At 39.1% G+C, this 23,630-nt stretch overlaps 2 protein-coding genes across 3 annotated transcripts in view; both read right to left on the reverse strand.

The window, feature by feature from the left end:
* ADAM17 (ADAM metallopeptidase domain 17) overlaps nucleotides 1-1,662 on the reverse strand; it is a 34,644-nt gene extending 32,982 nt beyond the window's left edge. The window contains exon 1 of the mRNA XM_026695273.2: nucleotides 1,340-1,662. Coding sequence (XP_026551058.2) covers nucleotides 1,340-1,463 — 124 coding nt within the window. The 5' untranslated portion in view covers nucleotides 1,464-1,662. The remainder of the gene's footprint in view (nucleotides 1-1,339) is intronic.
* A 5,069-nt stretch (nucleotides 1,663-6,731) lies between these two features.
* YWHAQ (tyrosine 3-monooxygenase/tryptophan 5-monooxygenase activation protein theta) lies at nucleotides 6,732-19,240 on the reverse strand. Of its 2 annotated transcripts, none has more exons than XM_026695277.2 (6): nucleotides 19,073-19,240; nucleotides 17,344-17,719; nucleotides 9,133-9,256; nucleotides 8,808-8,971; nucleotides 8,212-8,307; nucleotides 6,732-7,746 (listed from the first exon to the last, which is right to left on the reverse strand). In XM_026695277.2, the coding sequence occupies exons 2-6, from the start codon at nucleotides 17,635-17,637 to the stop codon at nucleotides 7,687-7,689; spliced, it is 738 nt and encodes a 245-aa protein (XP_026551062.1). In that variant the 5' UTR covers nucleotides 17,638-17,719; nucleotides 19,073-19,240; the 3' UTR covers nucleotides 6,732-7,686. The 2 variants fall into 2 exon arrangements, with proteins under 2 accessions (XP_026551062.1, XP_087773162.1); XM_087917036.1 differs by having other exon boundaries at nucleotides 17,344-18,240.
* Nucleotides 19,241-23,630: the final 4,390 nt, after the last annotated feature.

Raw genomic sequence — 23,630 nt, forward strand, 5'->3', positions numbered from 1 at the left:
TTCCAGAAATATTTCCTAAGAGTTACAACTACTTGTTTCTTGCACCAGAAAAAATACTAGATATTTAAGTTCTTTAAAAAGATCTTTTATGAGCATCAGCAGCTATTTTATACCTATCCATACAGTACAGTACTGTTCAATAGTGCCTCAGGTTTTCTTACTTTACATGTGTGATTCTTATACTGTAAAGGGAGCCCCAAACTCCCAAAAATAAAGATGTATCTTACCTGCCATAAGGATACTTTTAACACCATTTCAATATTTAGCTGTGCATTAAATTACCTATGGCTGTGTTTACAGTCCTGATCTCTGCATTAGAACAGTACAGGTAGTCCTTGACTTACAACAATTCATTTAGTGTCCGTTCAAAGTTACAACGGCACTGAAAAGAAGTGACTTATGACTGTTTTTCACACTTATTTAGAGTCAGTTAGAGCATCTCCATGGTCACGCAATCAAAACTGAGACATTTGGAAACTGGCATGTATTTAGGGCAGTTGCAGTGTCTAGGGGTCATGTGATTACCTTTTGCAACTTTCTGACAAGCAAAGTCAATGGGGAAGCCAGATTCACTCAACAACCGAATTACTAACTTAACAACTTCAGTGATTCACGTAACAAATGTAGTGAAAACTCATTTAAATTTCTCACTTAGCAACATACATTTTGGGCTCAATTGTGGCCATAAATCAAGGACTACCTGTATTTCTATCCAATTCTGTACCCGTTTCTATTTGCAAGATCGTAAAATGGGACAAGACAGTTAACAAACGTCTCACTTATCAACATAAATGTTGGGTTCAACTGTGTAGTAAATCGAGGATCACCTGTATGGGGAACTGGTGTATTTTGGAGACAAGATATCTTCCAAGCACTCATAATCCTCCCCAAGGAGAAGAGGACTTCCTCCTTTTTTCTTACATACCCACTTCAACCGGTTTACAACTACGAGCAGCCCCCGCCCTGGCCAATGAGTTTCCCCGCCCCCGCCCTCAAAAGTTCCCCAAAAGTTGTCTCTTCCCAGGCAACCTCCGGCTGATCCCCGACGTCACTCCTGCTAAGACTTGCAAAACGACCGCCACTGCATGCGTGTGCCCGGCCTCTCCCGGATGGAGAAACAACAGTTCAGCTTCTCCAAACAGCCAAACGCTTTGCCCCACCGCCGTCCCCAGCCTCTCGCTCGGCTTCAGCCGGGGATTCGTCCCAGGTTGCGCCACCCCAGACCGAAACGAAACAGCCCGCTGGCCGAGCCGGAGGAGGACCTCTCGGGTTTCTGTCCGTGGGGGACAGCGAGGCCAAGCTCTCCCTCGCCCTCCGCCTCTTTTTTCCAAACACTCACCGAATCGCGACTCCCGATGACCGCCCCGGGGTCGCTGGGTGGAAATCCCGAGCGCTATTAGCGGCGGCAGCAGCAGCAGCAAAACGGGAAGCAGCCGCCGACCGGAACGGGACTGAGGCGGCATGGTCGCCGGGTGGCGGCGGCGGCGGCAGAACTCCTTCTCCTCCTGCCTTCCTTCGCGCTCGCATCAGCCGACCGTCCAGCCTTCCTCCTCCGGCCCCAGGGCGGCTCTCTTGGTCTCTCTCTCTCTCCCCCACACACGGAAGACGAGCCGGCCTCCCGCGGAGCATGATGGGCCGGCAGAGCGGCCGCCATCTTGTTCCGTTCGGGAAGGGGAGGAGCAGCTCCCGGCGACGCCGAGGTGGAAACAAAAGCGGCTCCGTTTTGGTTTCCCTCCTGCTTGTTCAGCAGAAGTAGAAGAGGGGTTCGCCGAGGCGAGACTTAGCTCTGGTCTCTGGGGAATAACGAAGAATGCTTTTGTTAAAAAAAAACCTTCCTACCGGGCGCTCCTGTGCCGCTTACTCAGCGCTCGGCTAGCGGAGGTTTCATAAATGCGTGTTAACTCGGTGGCGCAGCGCGCTCAGCTTGACAAAGGCGGACAGTTAAGTCGCCCAGCCCTGATTATTACAGGTAGTCCTCGACTTAACGACCACAGTTCACTCCCAAATTGAGCATTTGTTGAGTTTTTCCCCATTTACGACCTTTCTTGCCACGGTTGTTAAGTGAACCACTGCAGTTTGATAAGTTAACCCAGGGGTTCAGTGAATCTGGCTTCCCCATTGACTTTGCTTGTCAGAAGGTCGCAAAAGGTGATCACATGAGGCAGGGACACAGCAGCAGGTTGCCAAGCATCTAAATTTTGATCACAAAAGATGCTGCAAAGGTCGTAACTGTGGGAAATGGCCACTGTAACTTTGAACGGTCACTAAATGAATTGTAAGCCGAGGACTGCCTGTGCAAGGACTATGCGGAAAGGTAAGAGTTGCAGATTAGACTGGAAGGGTGACAACCCCAAAGAAGAACAAAAAAAGAAAGAAAGCTTCATGGAAGTGTCTCTAATGAAGTTACATGGAATGGAACTCGTTTAGGAGAATTTGCTTTCCATTTGGGAGCTATTTAAAAAAGGACTCCACTCAGGAGTTGTCTCTTAGCTTGTCCCATAACTCTAAAAGACAAAGAAGTCCTTGGTCAGAGTGTTGAAACTGTCAGGGGCATTCTTACCCTGAGATCTGAATGGTAGGCCTGGCACTAGTATTTCCTTAGAAACTGAAAGCTCTGCATCCAGTGGCACAGAGGTGTTTTTCACAGTCCTGAAATTGTCCCCAAGGTGCTTTTTCAAGAGGCAGCTGGGCTTTTTGGTTTTTCTCTGAAGACGTTTTGTTTCTTATCCAAGTAGCTTCTTCAGCTCTGACTGGATGGAGCTGAAGAAGCTTCTTGGATGAGAAGCAAAACATCTTTAAAGAAAAACCAGAAAGTGCAGCTGCCTCTTGAAAAAGGACCCTTGGAACAACCATGACCTGGATGACTGAGAATCTCCATAGACGTCCTAAAATTGTGTTCTTATTCTGCCCTCTATTGCTATATAGTGGATTTATTGGGGGAGAAAAAAAGTTTTGAAATCCTACAAGGGTTCCCTTTCCCACCAGTTGTCATTTTGTTTGGCTTTATATTAAAGGGTTTTTTTTCTTAAGTTCTGGAGTAAGATTCAGCTATGGAGGACTGGTTTGAAAAGGAACTTGAAGAAGGGGTCTTTGGCGGTTTCTTAGCTTCTTTTCTTGCAGACATTTCATTACTCAAACTAGGTAACATCGCTAGTAAGGAGTGCTGTTTGCTGTCAGTTTATATTCTGGTGTCTTGTCTGTCTGTGTTGGTAGGAATGGTCTTAAAGAGATTCTTTGGTTGGGCTGTTTACCAGTGGCTTTTGGGCAATTTCTTGATTTCGGGTATTGTTTACTTGATTGTTGGTCTAAAGTTAACCTTGAAGTTTATCTATGCTGATCTGGGTGCTGATTCTGGTGGATAGGTGCTTGGGTCTTTCTGTTCCCCTTTGGCCTGGTGGTTGATTGTATTTTTTACATAGTCAATAGAGGTTAATGTTTATGTCTATTGATAGCTAATTTGTCAGTATGCCAGGCTTCAAGAAATTCCCTTGCATTTTTGGCCTGGTCTAGAATTGTCATTTTCCCAATTGAAACTATGGATAAATCTGTCTATATGTTGTGAAATTAAAATTTTTTTCATCATGTCTTCTGACTGCTAGTTGGTGTTCATGGATGCATTCTGCCAGTCTTCTGCTTGTTTGTCCTAGTAATAATTGTTGCACTTCTTACATTATATCTTATAGATCAGGGGTCCCCAACCACCAGGCCGCGGACCAGTACCGGTCTGTGGAACATTTCCTACCGGGCCACTGGTTTGCTGGGCGCCGCCATCTTGTTTGACGAGAAAGTGCTTCCGGGTGAGCTTTTCCGGTTGGAAAGCAGCGTTTGGGTCCTGAAGGAATCCTCGCGCCTTAGTTTCATCGAAGGGGTGGCTTCGAACGAAACTAAGGTGCGAGAATTCTTTCAGCACCCAAGGCAAGGTGAGCCGAGCGACCGTCCCGAAGCCATCCCGAAGCGAAGCCCATCGACAAAGGTACAAAGGAGGAGTTGAAGGTGGCAGGGAGAAGCAGGGGACAGCTGGCTGGCCGGTTGCTTGGCTCGCCTTGCCTTGTCATGCGTGCTGATGCTGGTACCGAGCCGTGGATCATTTTGTGATGCCGGTCCCAGGCCGTGGCACAAAAATGGTTGGGGGCCACTGTTATAGATGACTCGTTTTTTTCTTCTGGGGTTGCTGGGTCTTTTGGTTTGCTTAGGATGTTTTGAAGGGCTTTAGTTGGTTTGTGCTGTGCTGATTCCATGTGCTTGTAGTCGGTGGGTTTCAAAGAGGTTTACCATTGGTTCATGGGTGTGGCTTGGTGGGCATGCTTTGCTCATGCACACTTTGTGCACGCACAGAGGCTTTCCTACTCACCTCCTGCAATCCCTGTAGCTTCAACAGCTGACACACGGCACTCTGCTGTGCCGTACAAAGCAGCTGTGCTTCAAAAGCAGGGAATAAAGGTCAGTATAGGAGCTGGGGCAGGCGCATGGCCCAACAACAGTTCGTTTAGTCTCAGCCGATATTCAGTACTACCAGTATGCCAGAATTGGGCCAAACCAGTAGAATAGCACCACTGCTTCTAGTTGGTGCTGGTTTCTGAGATATTCTTGATGGCAGGAAGTTCAATAAAAGTGGCTATCATTAATGTATAGCATTCCAAATCTAATTACAAAGGAATTACAAGGAAGCAAAAAAATCCAGGCCTAAAGGAGTCACTATCAATATTCTATTTTAGGAAACAGATTCTAGTACTATACAGTCCCTATCCTGTACCAGAATATTAAAGTATCTACAGGAAATAGCAATCATGTAGCAGATATGAAACCTCTAACTTGGGCTAGCATTTTGCAAAATAAATCTGTTGTACTAGGAATTTTTGATGTAATTTAATGGGCAGATGTTAGAAAAAATAATCCAACTTCAAATTATTTCTTAATATGCCAGAATAATCTGGCCTGGAATAATGTGGCAACCATTGCAGCAACTCTATGGTCACATAATTTAGTCAGGTGCTTGACAACTGGTTGTTTATGACGGCTATATTGTCCAGGGGGCATATGCAACCTTCTGATAAGCGAAGTCAATGGGGAAGCCAAATTCACTGAGTTACTAATTTAACAACTGCAGTGTTTCACTTAACAAATGTGGCAAGAAATGAGGCAAAACTCACTTAACAAATTTCTCACTTAGCAACATACTGGGCTCAATTGTAGTCATAAGTCGAGGACTACCTGTATTTCTACCCAATTCTGTACCCCATTTCTATTTATAAAGGTAACTAAGCAAATATATTTCTAATTTGTATAGTTTAAATCGTATTTCACTACCAGTAACATTTGCCCCTTAAATATGACCCATCATTTTGCTACACCTAATCCAATGTTCAGTGACATACTACCGAGAGTGAAAGTGGTATTATTTGGAGAAAAAGGGAGATAGTACTCAATTTTAAAGAGATAGATCTTGTGAGACAAGCTACATATAGTATTAGTGAGAGTAGGATTCCTCAACATACTTTTTGCTAGCACTTACAACTGTAATCTCACAATTGAGGTCCTTTTGGATTTACCTGATTAAGGGAGTTGTTCTGATTGATCTCTACCCGTAGCCAAACAAATGATGCTGTAGTTGTGCTTGCAGAATGCTTGAAGGCTGTAAAACGTCCTGTGGAAGGACCAGCTTCTACTCATCTATAACAAGGTGGAGTGCTGCCCCACCCACCCACCCCAATACTTTGTTCTTTAACTCTGAAATAGATAGTGTTTCCCTGGTCTAAGCTGGTATGCAATGTGCAATTTGGGAGTCTTCCTGGATTTATAGCTCCTGCTTAAGGAGCAGGTGGCAGCTGTGTGTGTGTGGAGGGGGGGGCGCTTTCACGGATTTGTCTACTGTGCCAATTGCACCTTTCGCTGGACTGGGAAGGCTTGTTTAGTCAGTCATGCCTTGGTCACTTCCTGTTTGAATTACTGCAATGCATTCTACTGGACTGTCCAGAAAGTCAACTGGTCCAGAAGGCAGCAGCCCACAAGTAACGGGAACCCCTTGATTTGCCCATGTTAAGGCCTCTGTTATGTTGCGCAAGCTTCCAGTTTTTTTTTCCAGGTTGCAGTTCAAGGTGGCCCTCACCTTTAAAATCCTATACGGCACAGGGCCAGGTTATATGCAGGCATCTACAAGACATCTACCGGTCCTGACAGGGTGAGCGTGCTCCTGGCTTCTTCCCTTATATTCTTCCCTTCCCCGATCTGGTGGTAGATAGAAAGTACGCCTTTTCCATGGCAGCCCCTGCCTTATGGAACACTCTTGAAGTTAGGGCAGGCCTCTACCCTCCAGACTTTCCGTAAAGCTTTGAAGGCCTGGCTTTTCTTTTCCCAAGTGCTAAAGTACTATTAGATGCCAGTTTTTTGCTGTTTTTAATGTCTTGGTTTTAGTTTTAATGCGTTTTTGTATGTTCTTTCAACTTTTGATCGGAAGTCATTCAGAATGGATTATAAGATGAATGGCTATAAAATGTTTGAAATAAATAAAAGGAAAATGGATACAACAAATATTCCTAAGAACGTGCTCAAAATATTGAGATTAACAAAAATTGAGATCATTGAGCTTAGGGCAGTTGAATTATTTTCTCCCCCAACTTTATGAAAAGGTTACAGTATAGATAATTTGTCTTTACTTTCAATTTAGCAGCCCAGCTTGTTAAGTAAACTATTGTATTTTTAGAGAAGCTGCATGCAAATGTTACAAAGCAAAATTTTATGGTTTATAAAATGTAATTTTATTTAATGTTATTTTGTTACATAGGGCATTAACATTTTCACAAGGCTTTTTTGGGACTACAATCAATGATTAGCAACACACAATAGTGGTCCATCTACCTACAGAACAAATCACTGGACGAACTTGACACCTTCATACATGTGCACAAATCTGCATGGAAAAGTTTTATACTTGGACATGTGACCACTTTCCCCATTCCAGTGTTAAAAAATGACATGCAATTTAGTCTGCCAAAAAGGCACTCCCTGTTTTCTGGCAGTAACATGCTGCTTCTAAGACATAATCAAGTGAATACCAGAACTACAAAGGCAGGAGTGTGATATTTTATTGGGAGGGGATAGCAATTGGACAGCAGCAACTGAAGAGTAAGAAGAGTCCCTGTATTTAAACACTCAATAGCTCCTGCTGTACACGTATGTAGGAAGCCACACTACTATGCTTTCTATGTAGCCCAATACTCCCCATATCCTACAGAAAGGAATTAACAACAGCATGTAAAAATCAAACCAAGTAACCCCTGGATAATAAGGGAATGTGAAGAATTGTACTGCACAAAACTATAGTTGCATTACTCAAACATTTGTGTCTTTTCTGTAATACCAAAACAATTGCTTGAAGGACCTGGTTCAGATTTCTTTAAAAAATACCAAATAACTTTAGTCTGCTACTTAAGTGTTTGGAAATTATGTTTATATGAAATTTAAGCCAGTATTAATACTTTTCTACAGCAGTAACCGCACACCAGGAAGGCCAAGACAAACACAAATCAAGGAATGGATTTTTCCCAAAGCTGCAGTGTGAAAAGACTATAAATTGATTTCCATACATATGGATGGGTTCTCTTTGCTATAGGAAATCCAAGTGGAGCTATAAGGAATGAGACGTGTAAAAAGATTTCTTGAGGGGGAGAATGACACTCCAGGTGCAGCTTAATTTTCTGCACCTTCCGCAGCATCACATTCTTCTCCTGCGCTGTCTGATGTCCATAACTAGAAAGAAGCACAACCAGACTGAAGTACAGCATAATTCAGTTTAAATATACACTCATTCTGCCTTTCAGCCCTGAATAGCTCGCTGGAACAACCGACTCCTTCCTTCCCTCTTCCCCACATATATTGAAATCTTCTAAATGGCAAATAACTAATGGCAAAGATAACTTGAGTTTTTAAATGATGAATTCATGCTCCTTTAAATGGCTTTACCTACATCATGCGAAACTGTTAACATTACTTGTATAATATATGTCATAAATGCATTTCTATTTAAGTTTAGCCAAGGGAAATAAGTCTTAGAAAGACAGTATCAAGAATGTATGTCTACTTTTATTCCTATAATAAACAGCCTTGACTTGCAACTATCATTCCTAAAGGTATTTCCCAAAGAATCAGAATTAAGAGTTGCAAACTTAGATTTTAAACACAGTTATTCTAAGAAAATTAAAAGGCATATCTTACTGTGAGGTTGTCTCTAAGCAACTGCATGATGAGTGTGCTATCTTTGTATGAGTCTTCATTCAGTGTATCAAGTTCAGCAATGGCTTCATCAAAAGCCTATAAGAGACAAAAAAACAACAACAGCCTTACTCATTTCAGGAAGAAGACCTCCACAAAGTAAACATTTAGTTAGAAAGCTAAAGTAGCTTTATTCATAAGTGTATCTTATTTCTTTAATGAAAACTGCTCTGAATTATATTTAGGAACTAATAATTATTAATACGAAACCTGTCTGATGAAGCTTTCAAGCAAAAAAGTGGGGGGGCATACTTAGCCACAATGTTTTCATCTGCTGAACAAGATTTATCATACATACTTTTGATAACAAGGCAAAAGAGAGCAATCAGTCCTAAACACTGTTGCCTAAAATTAAGTTTCATTGTGATCAATGAAGGCAAAGATGCAACCTTACATAGTGGCAATCACATCCTGAAATCACTAAGTGAAAAACTTTGAAGACCAATTAAGTGCCCTTTTGTACACTTCACTGTTAATGGGTCTCTAGTGTTCTCATTTAAGAAAATAATACAAATGTGCGTGCACACAAAACAACTTACTGTCTTGGCCAATGTGCAGGCCAATTCTGGATTGTTGAGAATCTCATAATAAAACACCGAAAAGTTAAGCGCTAGACCTAAACGAATTGGATGTGTAGGTTGCATCTCTTTCTTGCTGATGTCAAATGCTTCTTGATAAGCTGCCTGTGAATTTTCTATTGTTTCTGTGAAGAAAAAATGAAAAATGAAAGCAGCCTAAAAAATTAGCCAGGACTAGTATTATCCACACAAGCATGACATGCACATAATGCTCCTGCCTTTTATAATGGCTTCACACACATTTGTTCTGACTGAAAATAGAGGTTTAAATGAACACTGTACTCACGTTTCCTGTCATCTCCACTTGCAACTTCTGCAAGATAACGGAAATAGTCTCCTTTCATCTTCAGATAAAAGACCTTACTCTCTGGATTAGTTGCATTGGCTATTAAGTATTTGTCCAGAAGTTCCTATCACAATAAAAATAAACACAAAAGTGACCATTTGGTCATGTATCACCTCGCTTGGATTCAGGTAAAATTTTACCACCATAAAAGGGCAGCACATTCAATTACACGATCACATTAAAAACATTTTAACTAGTGTACTATGTTGTAACTGGGCACAGTTGCATTTTGGGTACGATAATGCCTTTAATAAAAGTAATGTTCTAGGGTTATCTTGCTAGTTGTGCAACACGTGTGAAAGGCAGGTGTGCATGTGCAGGTACAGCTTCATTTGTGTGAGCAGTTGGGTCCACAGCCCGGGTCTGGTAGTGGGTCGTGGCCCACAAGTTGGGGACTCCCGATCTAGGCAATACCTATACAAATTATTAACAAGAAATTGAGGACGCATACTCATTAACTTTTATTATCTGGCACTTTAAAGTGAGGAAAAAGCACATACATTTAAAATAAGCACAAAATAAATGCACTATTAATTATGTAGCTGTCCATCTTATATCAAATTCTGGGCAGGTTCCAATCAATAAAGAACAGTATAATACTTATACCTACTAAAACCATAAATATTAAAAACTTGGCCGTTAGGCTTCCAACATTCTTGTTAATTCCTCTAATCTACCTCACCCAATTCCAATGTTTGGGAGAAAAGCAAGGTCTTTTAAGTATTTTTCAGAAGGCTAGGAGGGTATTTAACTGGTCATACAGTTATTTAATTGGAAATTCACCCCACATTTCATTCAATATTTCAAGGTAACCTGCATAGCTCTCCCTATTTTTCCTCACCTTTGAAACAGTTTTTCAATTCTTAATCAAATGTCTTAATTACTATACCATTCTAGAACTCTCGAAATATTCACTATAAATATTAATATAACTGTTCTGAGACATTCATTGGGCTAGGAATCCCATTCACCTGCTCACCCAGGAAGATTTTTTTAAAAAAAAATGCTATCAAGGAATGACTACCTTTGATTCAGTTGAGATATTGACCCTTCACCTGTTTTCCTTCACTCAACCCTCTTTTTCTGTCTTATTCTTTCAGCACTATGTAATATATACGTTACTTAGCTCTCTAATTTAACTAATAAATGGATCCCCTGTGTTCACAATAAAAAAAATAAAGAGTTTCTGAAAAATATTGCTAGAGTGATGATTCTAAAGGTGGGTGGAACAGAGTTATTTTTCCAAAATTTCTCCCAGCATTGTTTTCTCTCCCTCCCTCTCTAAATGGCCAGAGAAGGATAGGTCAGGCCAAAGCATGTAGTTCTGGGTAGGAAGAGAGTAAGCAGAACATAGCCGACTTAATTTGCAAAGGGATGTACAGCTAAAAGACAAGAGTGGTAACAACAGGCAAATCTAAATGCCAGGGGTTTGAACATGAAAACTAATACAAGGTGGCTTCTTTAAAATCAGTACCAGGTATAAATAAGCTCAAAATGAAATCCTGAAATAAAATAAATAGGTGCAGATAGTCCTCGACTTACAACATTCATTTCGTTACAATGGCATTGAAAAATTTGATATATTACCATTTTTCATAGTTACATTTCCAGCATCTCCATGGTCACGTAATCAAAATTCAGATGCTTGGCAACTGGTTCATATTTTTGAACTTCTGACAAGCAAAGTCCCTGGGGAAGCCAGATTCACTTAGCAACCATGTTACCAACTTAACAACTGCAGTGATTTACTTAACAACTGGGATAAGAAAAGTCACAAAATGGGACAAACTCACTTAACGAATGAAATTTTGGGCTCAATTGTAGTCATAAGTCGAGAAGTACCTACAATGGTGGCCTGACTTGTATTCTTATCCAATCTATTCTGAAAACTCACTTTCAAGCTTACAAAGCAATCATCAAAAAAACTAATAATTTTAAAAAGCATTTTTTAATAATTACCCTTTATATATTTATGTCTAGGGTTCGATATTAAAATCTTGTCAATTGAAGCAGACTGCCCAATAAAAAAATTATTTTGCAATGAAGATTCTTAAACAGCAACAGGGAGTTCTTTGGGATGGTTTTCAAGTCATTTGAATATTATATTAATACCATTCTGTACATGTGTATATACTTTTCTAATCTATAAGATTATCCAAGCCTGAAAAACAATAGATTGTGTGTGATAACTTGTATTTGTGTAGTGTGGCAAGCTATAGAATCCCTTCCCAAATGAATATGCAAAAGAGATAAAAGATACATAATGCCTAATTTTTTTCCCTGGTGGTAAAATGAAACTTCTATCAGAATTTCTATCTTCACTTTTCTAATTTTGACTTAAATAATTCACTTAATAGTGCAGGAGCACCATGCTGCTCAATGCAAAAATTATGTGCAGAATTTTCCAGGCAAAACAATGCAGAAGAGTAGTCAGTTTATTTTGATCTTTTAACTTTTCCATTTTGTGTAATGATTTCTCTTAACATTAGGTGATTACTTTGAACATTTCTGCAGTTTCATATATTTGGTTTAAATGTCTTAAATTTAGCTATCTGGGAAGTCTTATACTATTCTCTTTATTGAATTCTTTTGAACTGAAAATGCACACAAATCTGATTTACAATGAAGCATTTCTGCAACAGTGTGCATTCTGAAACACTATGTTCAAACATGAAATGCTCTATTGAGGTACCAAAAACATCTATTTGTGGGTCTTCCTTGATCCTTACACATATTTAAGCACCATCTCTCATTTTCCTTTTAGTATCTCTATAATAGTAATTAATACAGCTGTAACAGCTACTTATTCCCAGTAACCTGATATCTGAAACACTCTTGTAATCTTGCTACATACTCCACTTTTTTAAAGAATTAAAAATAACTAGTTATAGAACTGGAAACATCATCTTTGCTTATTTACAATGTAAAGTCTGTAAACACTTATAAATTCTGTTCGTCTTATCTCAATAACATTGCAGGTTTGATTTGCCACCATTAGGAATTAAATCTCTTGGCCTATGACTTGTCATCAAGTCTTTTAGGTAAGTAAAATACTTACATTGAAGGAAAAAATGTGAAATTATTTCTTTCAAGTCATGCTCAGGAGTAGTGATATAATATCTAAGCATTAAATTTCATTACACCATTATGAAATATGGGAAATTGCAGCCTTTATGTGAATTCATGAACAGTATGCTGTTGTCTTCATACTGAACATTTACTTGTTTTGTATAAGTTTGTTGTTTAATTTTCAGTATGTACTTACTATGCCACATGTTGTAATTCTATATACCTACTATAAACCAAATTATTAGCATTATCCCTTAATGGCTTTAAAATGACCCAAGTTCTCAATAATCTTCATTCGAAAACTCTCAGAAGATAGATGAATCAGATTAAACAAACAATAAGAATTGAATGGTGTACTTTGCTTTCAAATTTATTCCTCTGAAATAAAGAATATTGTAGCAAAACTTCCTTAGAAGTAAACAGGTTCAGGGAGACACTGCTACAATATTTGGATTGCTGTGTATCTTCATCTAGAACAAAATATTATTCGGCATTCAAATTTATACTAACCAAATTTTGTACTAACTGCATCATGTACCATTTAATATTTTATTAATCAAGGGAGAACAAGGAACCTTGAAATGCTTGTGTAGCCCCTTCTAACTTCAAACATCTACATAAATGAACCCTAAATTTCAAAGGGCACAGATCACACATTGTCATTTTTTTCTTAGCAAGTAAAACATATCTTTAAGGCCAGACTCCCCATAAGAAAGTCTCACTGATACATTCCAAGAAAACAAGAAATGGAGATTCAATTAATACATATCATTATCTTTTAGAATATTTAATGCACACTAATTTATTTCAAGTTGAAGCCTGAAAGATTATTGCTAAAACAAATCACTCAACAACTTAGCTAATGCTACTTCTTTAAATGTCAAAACGTCCATACACAATGCTCTACATTACTTTCAACTTTATGTATACATTTAAGTAATGTAAGCTTATGGGCAGATAATGCAAAGAGGAAACATGTAGATTAGTTATGATCAAATTAGTCCAATTATAAATTCTAATATTGATAATACTTTTGGGAACCTAACCATTTTAGCACCATATTTCTGAAAAGCAATTTTGATGCTTTTAGCAAATACAAAAAAACATTTCCCATATTCAATCTAATTTTCACAATTAGGTTCATGTGGGAAACATCACTGGATAATCAAGGTTGTTGCTATTATAAAAGGAAACATTTTTGCCTTCCAATACTTCATACAAATGTTAATAAAAGAATGTCTGCCCCTCCACTTAAGGGATTAAGTACTCAATGATTCAGCAACAACAACAACAATCTTTCTATGATACTTGTTTTGTCTATTCTTATTCTGTTTGGAGATAATAGGCATACTGGCTGCTCAGAATTCATAATAAAATGAAGACACATATAATTCTAGGAAATGGAAATAATTTCAAAAATGCCTAGTTAAAAATAACAAATTGGCCTTGATGGCTCAAAGCTTAGAGAGCACAGACAGGCGATTTAGTGTTTCCAGATGCTTTGAACACCAACTCCCATGAGACCCACTTAGCATATTCAAAAACAGCGAAGATTTGAGATAAAAGTATATTCATAACAACAAAATGTCTTGCTACCGTTGTTCAGCTTAACTCTTTAGAGAGATCGCTCTAAGGTTATATATCACTTACACTCAAAAAGTAGCAGAGACAATCTAAACGTGCTACCTAGTCAGGAAAGAGAACATTCTGTTTTTCTCCCAGAATTTTCCATGTATTCCCCAAAATACACCACTCTGAGCATCAGAATTGGTTAATGCAATTCTTAAATACATTACCCAGAATAGGAAAAAAATTAATAATGTTCTGGATGGGTACGTCCGGATCTAAATATAACTCACCAGGGAATAATATACTATAGAAACATTGTTTCTATCTATTATGTCTTGTCTGATACATGTATCCCATCCAAATCTGGGATACGCTCCAGATTGCCTCCAAATATTAGCCTATGAATTGTAAATTTGAATGTACAGAAAAAGGAATAAAATACATAGGAAATAATAGTCTGTATTCAACTTAATTTCAATTCAATTCAATTTAGTTTTTTACTACCCTCACCAACTCTTGAATTTCAGTGCCTTGGACATTATAAAGTTTCAGTTTATAAAATACATGGCACTATTATATTTCAAGTTCCAGGATTTTGTGAAGTTAAATTTGCTTAAAACTGAACTGGTTAAGTTTATTTACCAGGCTGGGATAATCTGGAAATGTGTTTATTATTCTGTAAGCACCAGAAATAAAATTCCTCAGATGTAGATCGAAATTAGATTTATCTGAAACAATGCTGGAAAAAGAGTATTATATGAGCTATTCTTTAACTCCTGAAAATCATCACTGAAAGCACTGAAATACAAGAAATAATGTGCAAGACTGTGAGGATGGAAGATAAGCAAATATTGTCCTGCATTCCTACCTCCTAGAAAAGCTTCAAAATATTTGATTGTTCTATAAATCATCTGCAAAACTTGCTGTAAAATATTCCTTCTGGTCAGTCTGGATTTTATCAAATGCTTAAACCCAAACATCTATGTTTTAGCATTCTTTTACAGTACGAAATTTGAGCAAATGTCTTAGCAATACTGTAGTACTAACACAGAAATGTATGCTTCAAAAATTCAACTCATATTCTACATTAATAATTAGGCTGTTTCAACCGAAATTCATTATATCAAAGAACAAAGCATTTATATGTGTTGCTTAGTATCTCAAAACTAAGCATTTATTGGAGCTGAGCATGATAAGCAAAGTTACCCATAATGGTTTAAAAGCTATAGGTTTTTTACAAATTGATTTTACAAATTAAATTTGTAGACAGATTTATAGACAAATTCCTTGTGTGTCTAATCCCACTTGGCCAATAAAGAAATCAATTCAATTTAATGCCATGCCATAACTGTAAGGTTCATTAATTTTGTTTAAATACATGAACATTTAAAACAAATAATATTGAACTGAATTATATAATTTGTTATGTTCTACAAACATGAACAATCCTATATGACTTGTACAAAATATATTGCTAACTATAATTGTAATCTGTCATTATGCAAAGACAGACTAAGTACATTAGTGTGAATGACTTATTTTCTAAGGCTTAGACTTCCTGAGCAGTTTATAAGAAATCCAGCTAAGTCGTATTTAGCTGATCCTGGCTACTTAACAAGGTAAGTAGAATCGACTGGATAGATTTGAATGGAAGACCACCAGGAAATTTCAAGATTGTAGACCAGGGGTCCTCAAACTGGGCAACTTTAAGACTTGTGGACTTCAACTCCCAGAATTCTTTAGCCAGTACAGCTGGCTGAGAAATTCTGAGAGTTGAAGTCCACAAGTCTTAAAGTTGCCAAGTTTGGAGACCTCTGTTGTAGACTATGTAATGGGAATTTTAAAAGTATTCTAGAAGAAAACAGTGGCAAAACATTTGAGTCAGACCTTGATCTAATGATTAAAAATGTTAGATAACCACCTCTTAAGTTGATATTTCAAGCTGAAAAAAAATTAGAAACTTGCTTGTATTGGAGAAGTTAATGGCACATAACAGAGATGACTAAGGTTTGGCCAGGATTCAGAAAGCTTGAACAGATACACCCAGGAACATGAACTTTCCCTTTGAATTTTTCATTTTTTTCTAAAGCAGATTAAATACCATAATCAAACTATTTTTTAAAATAAACTTATTTCTGAAATGTTCTTCTAAATGATGTGAAATGCTGTTTTGGGGGAAAAGGTCATTTTGGGGCTGTGCATGCATTTTTGTTGCTGCCACAAAATTAAATGTGCATTACAAACAATATATACTGAACAGGATCACAGAAACACTTTTTGCACATTTAATGAGAAAAGCATTTATATTGACTGACTGAATTCTATCAATCAGGTCACCGTTAGAAATTAAATATTTTAATGAAACTTACATTTCAATAAAATAAAAATTATATAGGAATTATCTTAATTGTAGACATATTCAACTGGAAATTTTAATAAACATAAAATGCAAGGTATTTTCCATCTAAAGCACCAAAGATATGGTTAGCCCCTATGTTTTTTGGACAAAGAATAACAACTCCCAAGAATCATTTGACATTATCACTGAAAGCACTAGTGGTACAATTGTTCTTATATTGAGGTAGAACACAATTTAAAAATAGCACAAATACTATCAATTTAATATAATTTCAAGAACAAATGACATCCAAATTATGGAAAGTTTAGGTAAAGCTGTTCATCTCTCAAAAATATTCAGATTGCCCATCACTTGGCTTAATCAAAGCACTTACTACTTTATATGTGTGTGTGCCTCCATGTCAGTCTCTGCTCCTGTTAACTGTCCTGACAGGTCCATGTAATCTTCTTGGCAATGTTTTTGGTTTGCCATTACCTCTTTCCTAGGGCTGAGAAAAAGTGACTTGCCCAAAGTCACCCAGGTGGCTTCCATGCCTAAGACTAGACTACAACAAAATATTCTGTTTTTTTAATCCACTACACCAAACTGGCTCTAGTTAATTGCCATACAAGCAGGTTAAAACTTATACACTATTTAAATATTTTAAAGTGATTTACCTGATTCATCTCTATTACACTTTATCAAAGTGCTTAGTCAGTCACAAATACAGTAGCTATAGAACATCAATAGTTACTTTGGCCTGCTTGAGAAAGTGTACATTTTTTTCTTTTATCATTTCTTGCCACTATGCTTAGCATTAAATTTTCCATATTCAATTCTAGATATAAGAAATGTTATCTGCAATAATAAAACAGCTATTTCATTTTCAAATTTATCAAAAGAAAACATTTTTTATTTTGCTACATATTAGGATATTAATTGTGAATAGGATTAATCAATGTTTTTCTACAGTAACTTTTCAGAATCTAAAGACTCAGTGAAAACTTAGTTTTATATTAAACAGTACTTTGGTCATCAAATTCTTAGATTTATGCTACAAGTTTTATCAGTATCTCACAGAAATGCAATTCATTTTTCCATTAGACATCAGCATCTAACCTAATTAAAATTTTATCACATAACATTTGAAACCAAAATGACCATAGCCAACTCACCAAAACAGTAGTACAGATGGACTTAAGCTCAGATTCTACTTTCTCTCGATAATCCTTGACAAGTTGCATTTTCTTATCACTGCCATCCGTTTTCTGTTCAATGCTGGAGATCACCCGCCAAGCAGAGCGCCGCCCCCCAACAACATTTTTATAGGCTACAGAGAGGAGGTTGCGTTCTTCATTGGATAATTCCGCACCTTGCTCTGTCACTGCCTTCATGCAGGTTGCCATATCATCATAGCGCTCTGCCTGCTCAGCCAGCTTGGCTTTCTGGATCATCTCGGTCTTTTCCATGTTAGAACTGCAGTGGTCTGAGCAATAAGGCAACTGAGTTAGTAGGAAAGATGGACTGTATCAAAGTACAGTTGCTCAAAACCTGCAACAACAAAGAAACACTCTTAAGTCTGTGTTCTTGGGTTCATGAGGACAAAAGACCTCATGTTAAGTACAATATCTAACATGAATTTAAGGAAGTCAGACCAATAGGAAAGGTAATGGTTTAATGAAAATAAGAAATAAACCACTCAAGTTTCCAACTTGCAAACCACCCGATTGAGCAAGAAAAAAATGCATTTTGTCTACCAGAAAATAACACACTGAAACAAAAGGGGGAAAAAAACCTGATCGTTTGCTCCTCCTTTTCCAAGGATGAGGGCCATGTGAACGAGACACCAGAAATGGTGGGTCAGAAATAAAAAACTTCTTAGTTTGAACACCAGGTGACATATCCAACTACCTGGAAATTCTCCTCCATGAGGTTCCCCCCACCCTACTGCGAAAGAAGCCTTTGAAGTGTCATCATATAGGAAAACGTCCAGAGACAAAACCGAATAAGCGCATTTGGAATCTGGCCACAGAACCTGCCAAAGAAAGCAGCGGAATTGCCTGGACGACGATCTAAGAGGAATGAAGAAGGAAACCCGGCGGGGTGGGTGGGTGTTCGTGCTCTAGAGCCAAGGAGAGGTTACGGAACCGCTCACAATCTGGCACCCTCCAGAAGATCTTTCAAATCTACAATGCTCATCAGCCCCGCCACCCAGCGGTAGGTGCTGCCCGCGAGGTGTAGCAGCCATAAAACCAAAGAGTCCCGGAGGGCGCCAGCTTGGCGAAGGCCGGGCCACGGAATAGCCCTGAGACAAACCGGGCGGCGGGGGGAGGGAGGGAGAGAGAGACGGAAGCGAAGGGCACAAAAGGTTCCTCGCCCGGCCCCGGAGCCTCAACGCGGAGACCCGTAGAAAGCCTGCGACGGAAACCGTAGGAGCGTTAAGGCAGGCAGGGGAAAAAACGTGGTGGGAGGGAAGGAGGGGGAAGAAAAAGAATCCGCATCGGAACGTCCTTTTCCCCCCGGCTCCTCCCTCGGAGCAGCCCCTGGAAGGCAGCAGCGGAGGGAGCCTTTGTCCCCGGAGAAGAGACCAAGCCCGAGACGGAGGCAGCGAAGCAAAAGGCACCGTCTAGTCGCCTCCCATCCCCCGGGCCCTGCCTTCCTTCTCCCGCCGTCCCACGGAAAACGCCGCGGCGGCTGCAGGGCCGGTACGAAATGGCGGCGTCCCTCCGTCTCTCTTGCTCTTTCCCCGCGCCTGCCTGCCTGCCCTCCCCGGCAGGGGACTCCCAGTCTCGCGCCGCCTCCACAAAATGGACGACGCGGCAGAGATTCGCGAACCAGGAAAGACGCCCCGAGGCGAGGACGTCCCCCGCTCTTTCCCGGGCCGAGGGCCCCCCTCGCTCTCACCGGGCTCCGCTGAGGCGCTAGGCCGGCCGGCTGGCGCCTGCTTGGGTCGGCTGCGCTCGCTTCGCTCCGAGACTGCGCTCGCGAGGCTGGGGAAGGAGGAGGAAGACAGGGAGGAGAAGAGAAAAAGCTGCTCCGTTTTCAGCGAAAGAAGCAGCGTTGCTAAAGGGCGTTGGCACAAAGCGAGCCTCTTCACTGCTAGGCCCGCGCTCGCGCGGCTGGACCTATCAAGAAGCACTCTTGGGGCCCTGACTCCGCCTCTCGCGTTCGTGCGGCCAATCCAGCTTCTGGGCGCCGTCGCGAAGGCGGACAGAATCAGGGCGCAAGTTCGGTTGGTCCGTGGGCCGCCGCAGCTAAGGCACGGGGTTTCCTCCAATTAGATCCAGGGAGAGGTGACGTCATCGTCGCCATGGAAATGCTGCTACAGCCCCCCCCTCCTATTTTTGCCCCGCCCATCTTTTTTCCCCTCACACGTTCGCTTTTCCAGCCCTTTGGAAGGGTGGGGCGGGTGAGGCATGAGATGGTGCGGAAGCGAAGCGAGAGGAGTCGGTCTCGTGCCGCTGCGGTGTCTGCGGGGCGCGACCCGACCGCTCCGTGTTTATGTAGGGCGGGCGGACGCAGAGAGATCAGTTGTGGGGTTGAGGGTTGATCGGCTCCTCCCAAGCGAGCCCAGAGAAAGGAATTCGAGTTGCAAGCTTATAGAGAGCGCTGCAGGGGAAAAGTGACTAGCGCACTGATGACTGACGCAGGAAAGTTATCTCACTTTCATGCTTTGTACAGCAAAGGTTTTTTTTTAATATCATGGCTGGATTTTGGTCTGTTGTTACGCCAACCGGGATGGATGCGATTGAAATGACGATTCAGGAAAAGTCGGTTGAATGGTTTAAAATAATTACTTATTCGCTAGTCAGGAACATCCTTTTAACTATTTTTAGTAAAAGTGCACTGGGGTTATTTGATGCATCCTACTGGATGGGCATTTTCAGCACGGGGAATGTTGTAGAATTTCAGTTTTATTGATAGTGGTATAATAAAATCGGTGTTTCATCAGATTTTTTTCGGATTAAATTTCATTTAAATTGAAATGATTAGCGTCAACTAATTAGACTTTCCCTTATGAAGCCATTAACAATCGAACCAGCTGCAGTTCACTTCTAATGGATATCTGGAGAATATCTTTGTTAAGATGTTCTAAAAGAACAATCATTAGAATTAATTCAGATTTAATTAAATTATTGAATCTAATTAGATAATTAGATGTAAATTTCCTATTCTTTGCTAACAAACTAAAAATAAAGTATTTTAACAAAAGGCATGTCATTTTATTTCACTATTTTATTTGTTTATATATTTAAAATGAGCAATTTCAGCCAAGTCAGCTGAGGAAACCTCAAATAAAGGGAGCTGGGGAATTCAATTTATGTATCCCTACTATTCAACTTCTTTAGGCAGTCTTCAAAGAAAGGTAAGTATTCCTGCTTTCCCAGTTTCTAAATTTCTCAGTTCTGAATGAACTTTTTTACTGCAGCAAAAGTAGCTCCTGTACAGCTAATACAAGTTGGACTATAGTTAAAGCAATTTCTGAATCCAAATGTTTAATAGCTTCTTCCCCCAATTCACAATATGACTTTCCTTAAAATCCTGTACCTGCAAGAATTTTTTCAATGGGTCACCCTTTGTCTAAAATACATTATAAATGGTATTATGGAGGGGGGATTGTTGGATGTTGATGTCACAACTGGCTTCTTTTCAACTAGAAGTATTAAAGATTAACTCTGACACTAGTATAAATATTAGCAATAAATCAAGCTGGAGACAGTGCTTGTCCTTCCATTCTTTTTACTTGTCACTGCCTATTTGTCTTTTGAGTTACACTCAATTCTTTCCAAATTTCCACAGATTCAGACATCAAACAACTTCTCTATACTTTTGGCTACAAAAATAGGCTTTAAAATAGTTATGAATGTTTCATGTTTTTCTGTTAACTCTATATTGAAAAAAATGGCTTTGATAGATTCAGCTTCTTTCGTCATTGGATGTGTTGTTGGTAAATTTATTTGAGCGTAATTTCTTACAAGCAGCTGTTCCAGTATCTATTGTGAACAGTTTGCAATGTTTCTTACAGTAGTCTGTCTCTCTGAGGCATTAAATGTTTTACCAAAAGATGCATTAAAAAAGTAATGAAAATTATGCTACAGTATTTGGAGATTTGTTTTTTTTTAATCCTGAGAAAAACTGCATAGAGTAGTATACATTCTTTTGACAGTCTCTTACCATTTTTACTGCTGCTTCTTGTAAATATTTATCAATGTGGACATTTCTTAATCTCCCTTTTTCTGTTAATACCTAAGCATGTACAATATATGGTGCCTCTCATTTGGTTGCACACTTCTCCTTAAACACTTCCTAACAACTTCCCTTCAGTAAATTCCCTCCAATATTTCTTCTCCCTTATACAGACCTTCCCCATCAGTATAATTCATAACTTTTTTCTTTGCACAATTATAGGGATCTTATTTACTATGTCCCGTGTTCATACCAACAAGCTGAAATAGTATGAAATTCATGATTACATTTAGCGACCATTCAAAGTTACAACAGCACAGAAAAACTGACTTATGACCATTTTTCACACTTGTGACCATTGCAGCATCTCCATGGTCATGTGATCAAAATTCAGATGCTTGGCAACTGGTTCATATTTATGATAGTTGCAGTCTCCTGGGGTCATGTGATCACCTTTTGCGACCTACTGACAAGCAAAATCAACCCAGATTCACTTAACTGTGTTACTAACTTACCAGCTGTAGTGATTCACTCAACAGAAAGTTGGGGCTCAATTAAGGTTGTAAGTAGAGCACTATCTATGCTTAAAATGTCAATGAAAATGAGAATAACGATGATAGTTCTCATTTTTATTGACATTTTAAGAAAATGATTCAAATTTAAAAGCATTTTGACATTTTGATTTTAAAATAATTTTTAACCTGACCCGATACAGACTTATTAACTGTGATTAGTTTATGATTCAGTGTGTTGTGTAAAATGAGCAGTTGGAATAATTCAGTAAACCATGGGTTAGAAAGTTGTGCAAACATAAGCTGATGATATTGCAGAAGAATGTTTCTCAATAACTGTTATAAATGCACAATTCTGTTGGAGGATGGTAATGGTGTTATTTGTGAAAAAAAGAGTTTGCTACCTACTAGTCTTTATTTCCACAAAAACATTGTGTTTTTGTTACTAATTGAAGGGAGTTAAAAACAATCCACAATCTGATACATTAGTAGATTTACTAGCATTAAACTTTATTCTTTATAATTTGTATTAATAATGTTGGTTTGCACTGCTTGGAATATTTACCTTAGCAAAAATATACTTTAAATATTACGGAAGTGATGCAGTGAAACCCCAGTTTCCTGGATGATGATGTAGCAGGTTTTATATGCATCAGATTAAATTCCAATGCATTTTACACGAATGGGGCTTATTACACAAATGGCATGATCTATGTTATTACCATATGCATCAATTTATTTCAGTTGGGCAATGCCATGATGTATCACATAAATGATGTAAATTGCTACAATCATATGCTGTCCAATAGATCTCCCCCAATTAATCCATTAAAATTAAGTTTAGGTCTGTTATTCCATACACACCAAAACCTGCTATGCTGTCTCATTGTGGTAAGAGGCTGTTCTTTGGAAGGATGTATAAGAGCCGTCAAGAGGGTTTTTGGGGGGTATATTCCAGTACTTCCAGCAGGATTTCCTAATGTATGAATATTTCTCTCCTGCTGAGCTAAGTCAAGCTAGCATATTCTATGAACCTGTGCATTAAAATAAAATGGTAATCACTTCCTATTGTGGCATATTTGACAAAGATGAGGCCACACAGCTTCTATGTCCATTTTGTTAGAAAGGAGTGCCTAGCTGACCCTGAAATTTATGCTGATTTGGGCCTGGAAAAAAAAGGCATATTTTTAAAAAAAGGCAAGAGGAAATAACTTCTGTAACTCTGCCAAGGAAAGGGAAGGATACAGTCACAGAAATTAAGCCTGACCTGGCTTACTTTTAAGAGGCCCCCTGCCTATTAAAAATGTATTCAGAAGGTCCTTTAGCCTATTAATAGTTCTCACTGTTCTATTGCTTTGTGTTGAACATGCCTGGGAGATTACATAGCTGTGTGATTACTGGTAAACTGCCAGTTAATTGCCTCTTGAATGTAGTCCATGGGAAGACTATTAATTCTTCATTTTTTACAGTACAGCAATATTTAGCATCCAAACTACAAATCAAAGTATAATGCTATCCGAGGCAGATATTTCTCAGGCACCCTACTCCACTAAGTTTTCCTCCTGTAATGAACTTTGCAATACTGAATATAAACTTCCACTTACTCACCCTTGGCCAATCTGTAGCCACTTTCAGATGCTGTTTAGAGTGATTGTTGTCACAACTCAACCAGATTTAGCATTATTTTTTACTACTAGATCTTCCCGTGTGATGTAGCATATTGGTGTAGGAGATGACCAGGCTAAGCCCAAGGGTTTGGGTCA

Source organism: Pseudonaja textilis, chromosome 1, assembly GCF_049901715.1.
Source record: "Pseudonaja textilis isolate UNSWEBS1 chromosome 1, rPseTex1.2, whole genome shotgun sequence".
In the NCBI taxonomy this organism is placed as follows: domain Eukaryota; kingdom Metazoa; phylum Chordata; class Lepidosauria; order Squamata; family Elapidae; genus Pseudonaja; species Pseudonaja textilis.

Bases quoted from the DNA above. Each gene is read 5' to 3' on its own strand.
- YWHAQ (XM_026695277.2), bottom strand. From the start codon at position 17,637: ATGGAAAAGACCGAGATGATCCAGAAAGCCAAGCTGGCTGAGCAGGCA. The intron at 8,972-9,132 runs GTGAGTACAGTG...TTTTCTTCACAG, and splicing joins AAGTGGAGATGACAGGAAAC to AAACAATAGAAAATTCACAG. The intron at 7,747-8,211 runs GTAAGATATGCC...GCTTCTTTCTAG, and splicing joins TGCTTAGAGACAACCTCACA to TTATGGACATCAGACAGCGC.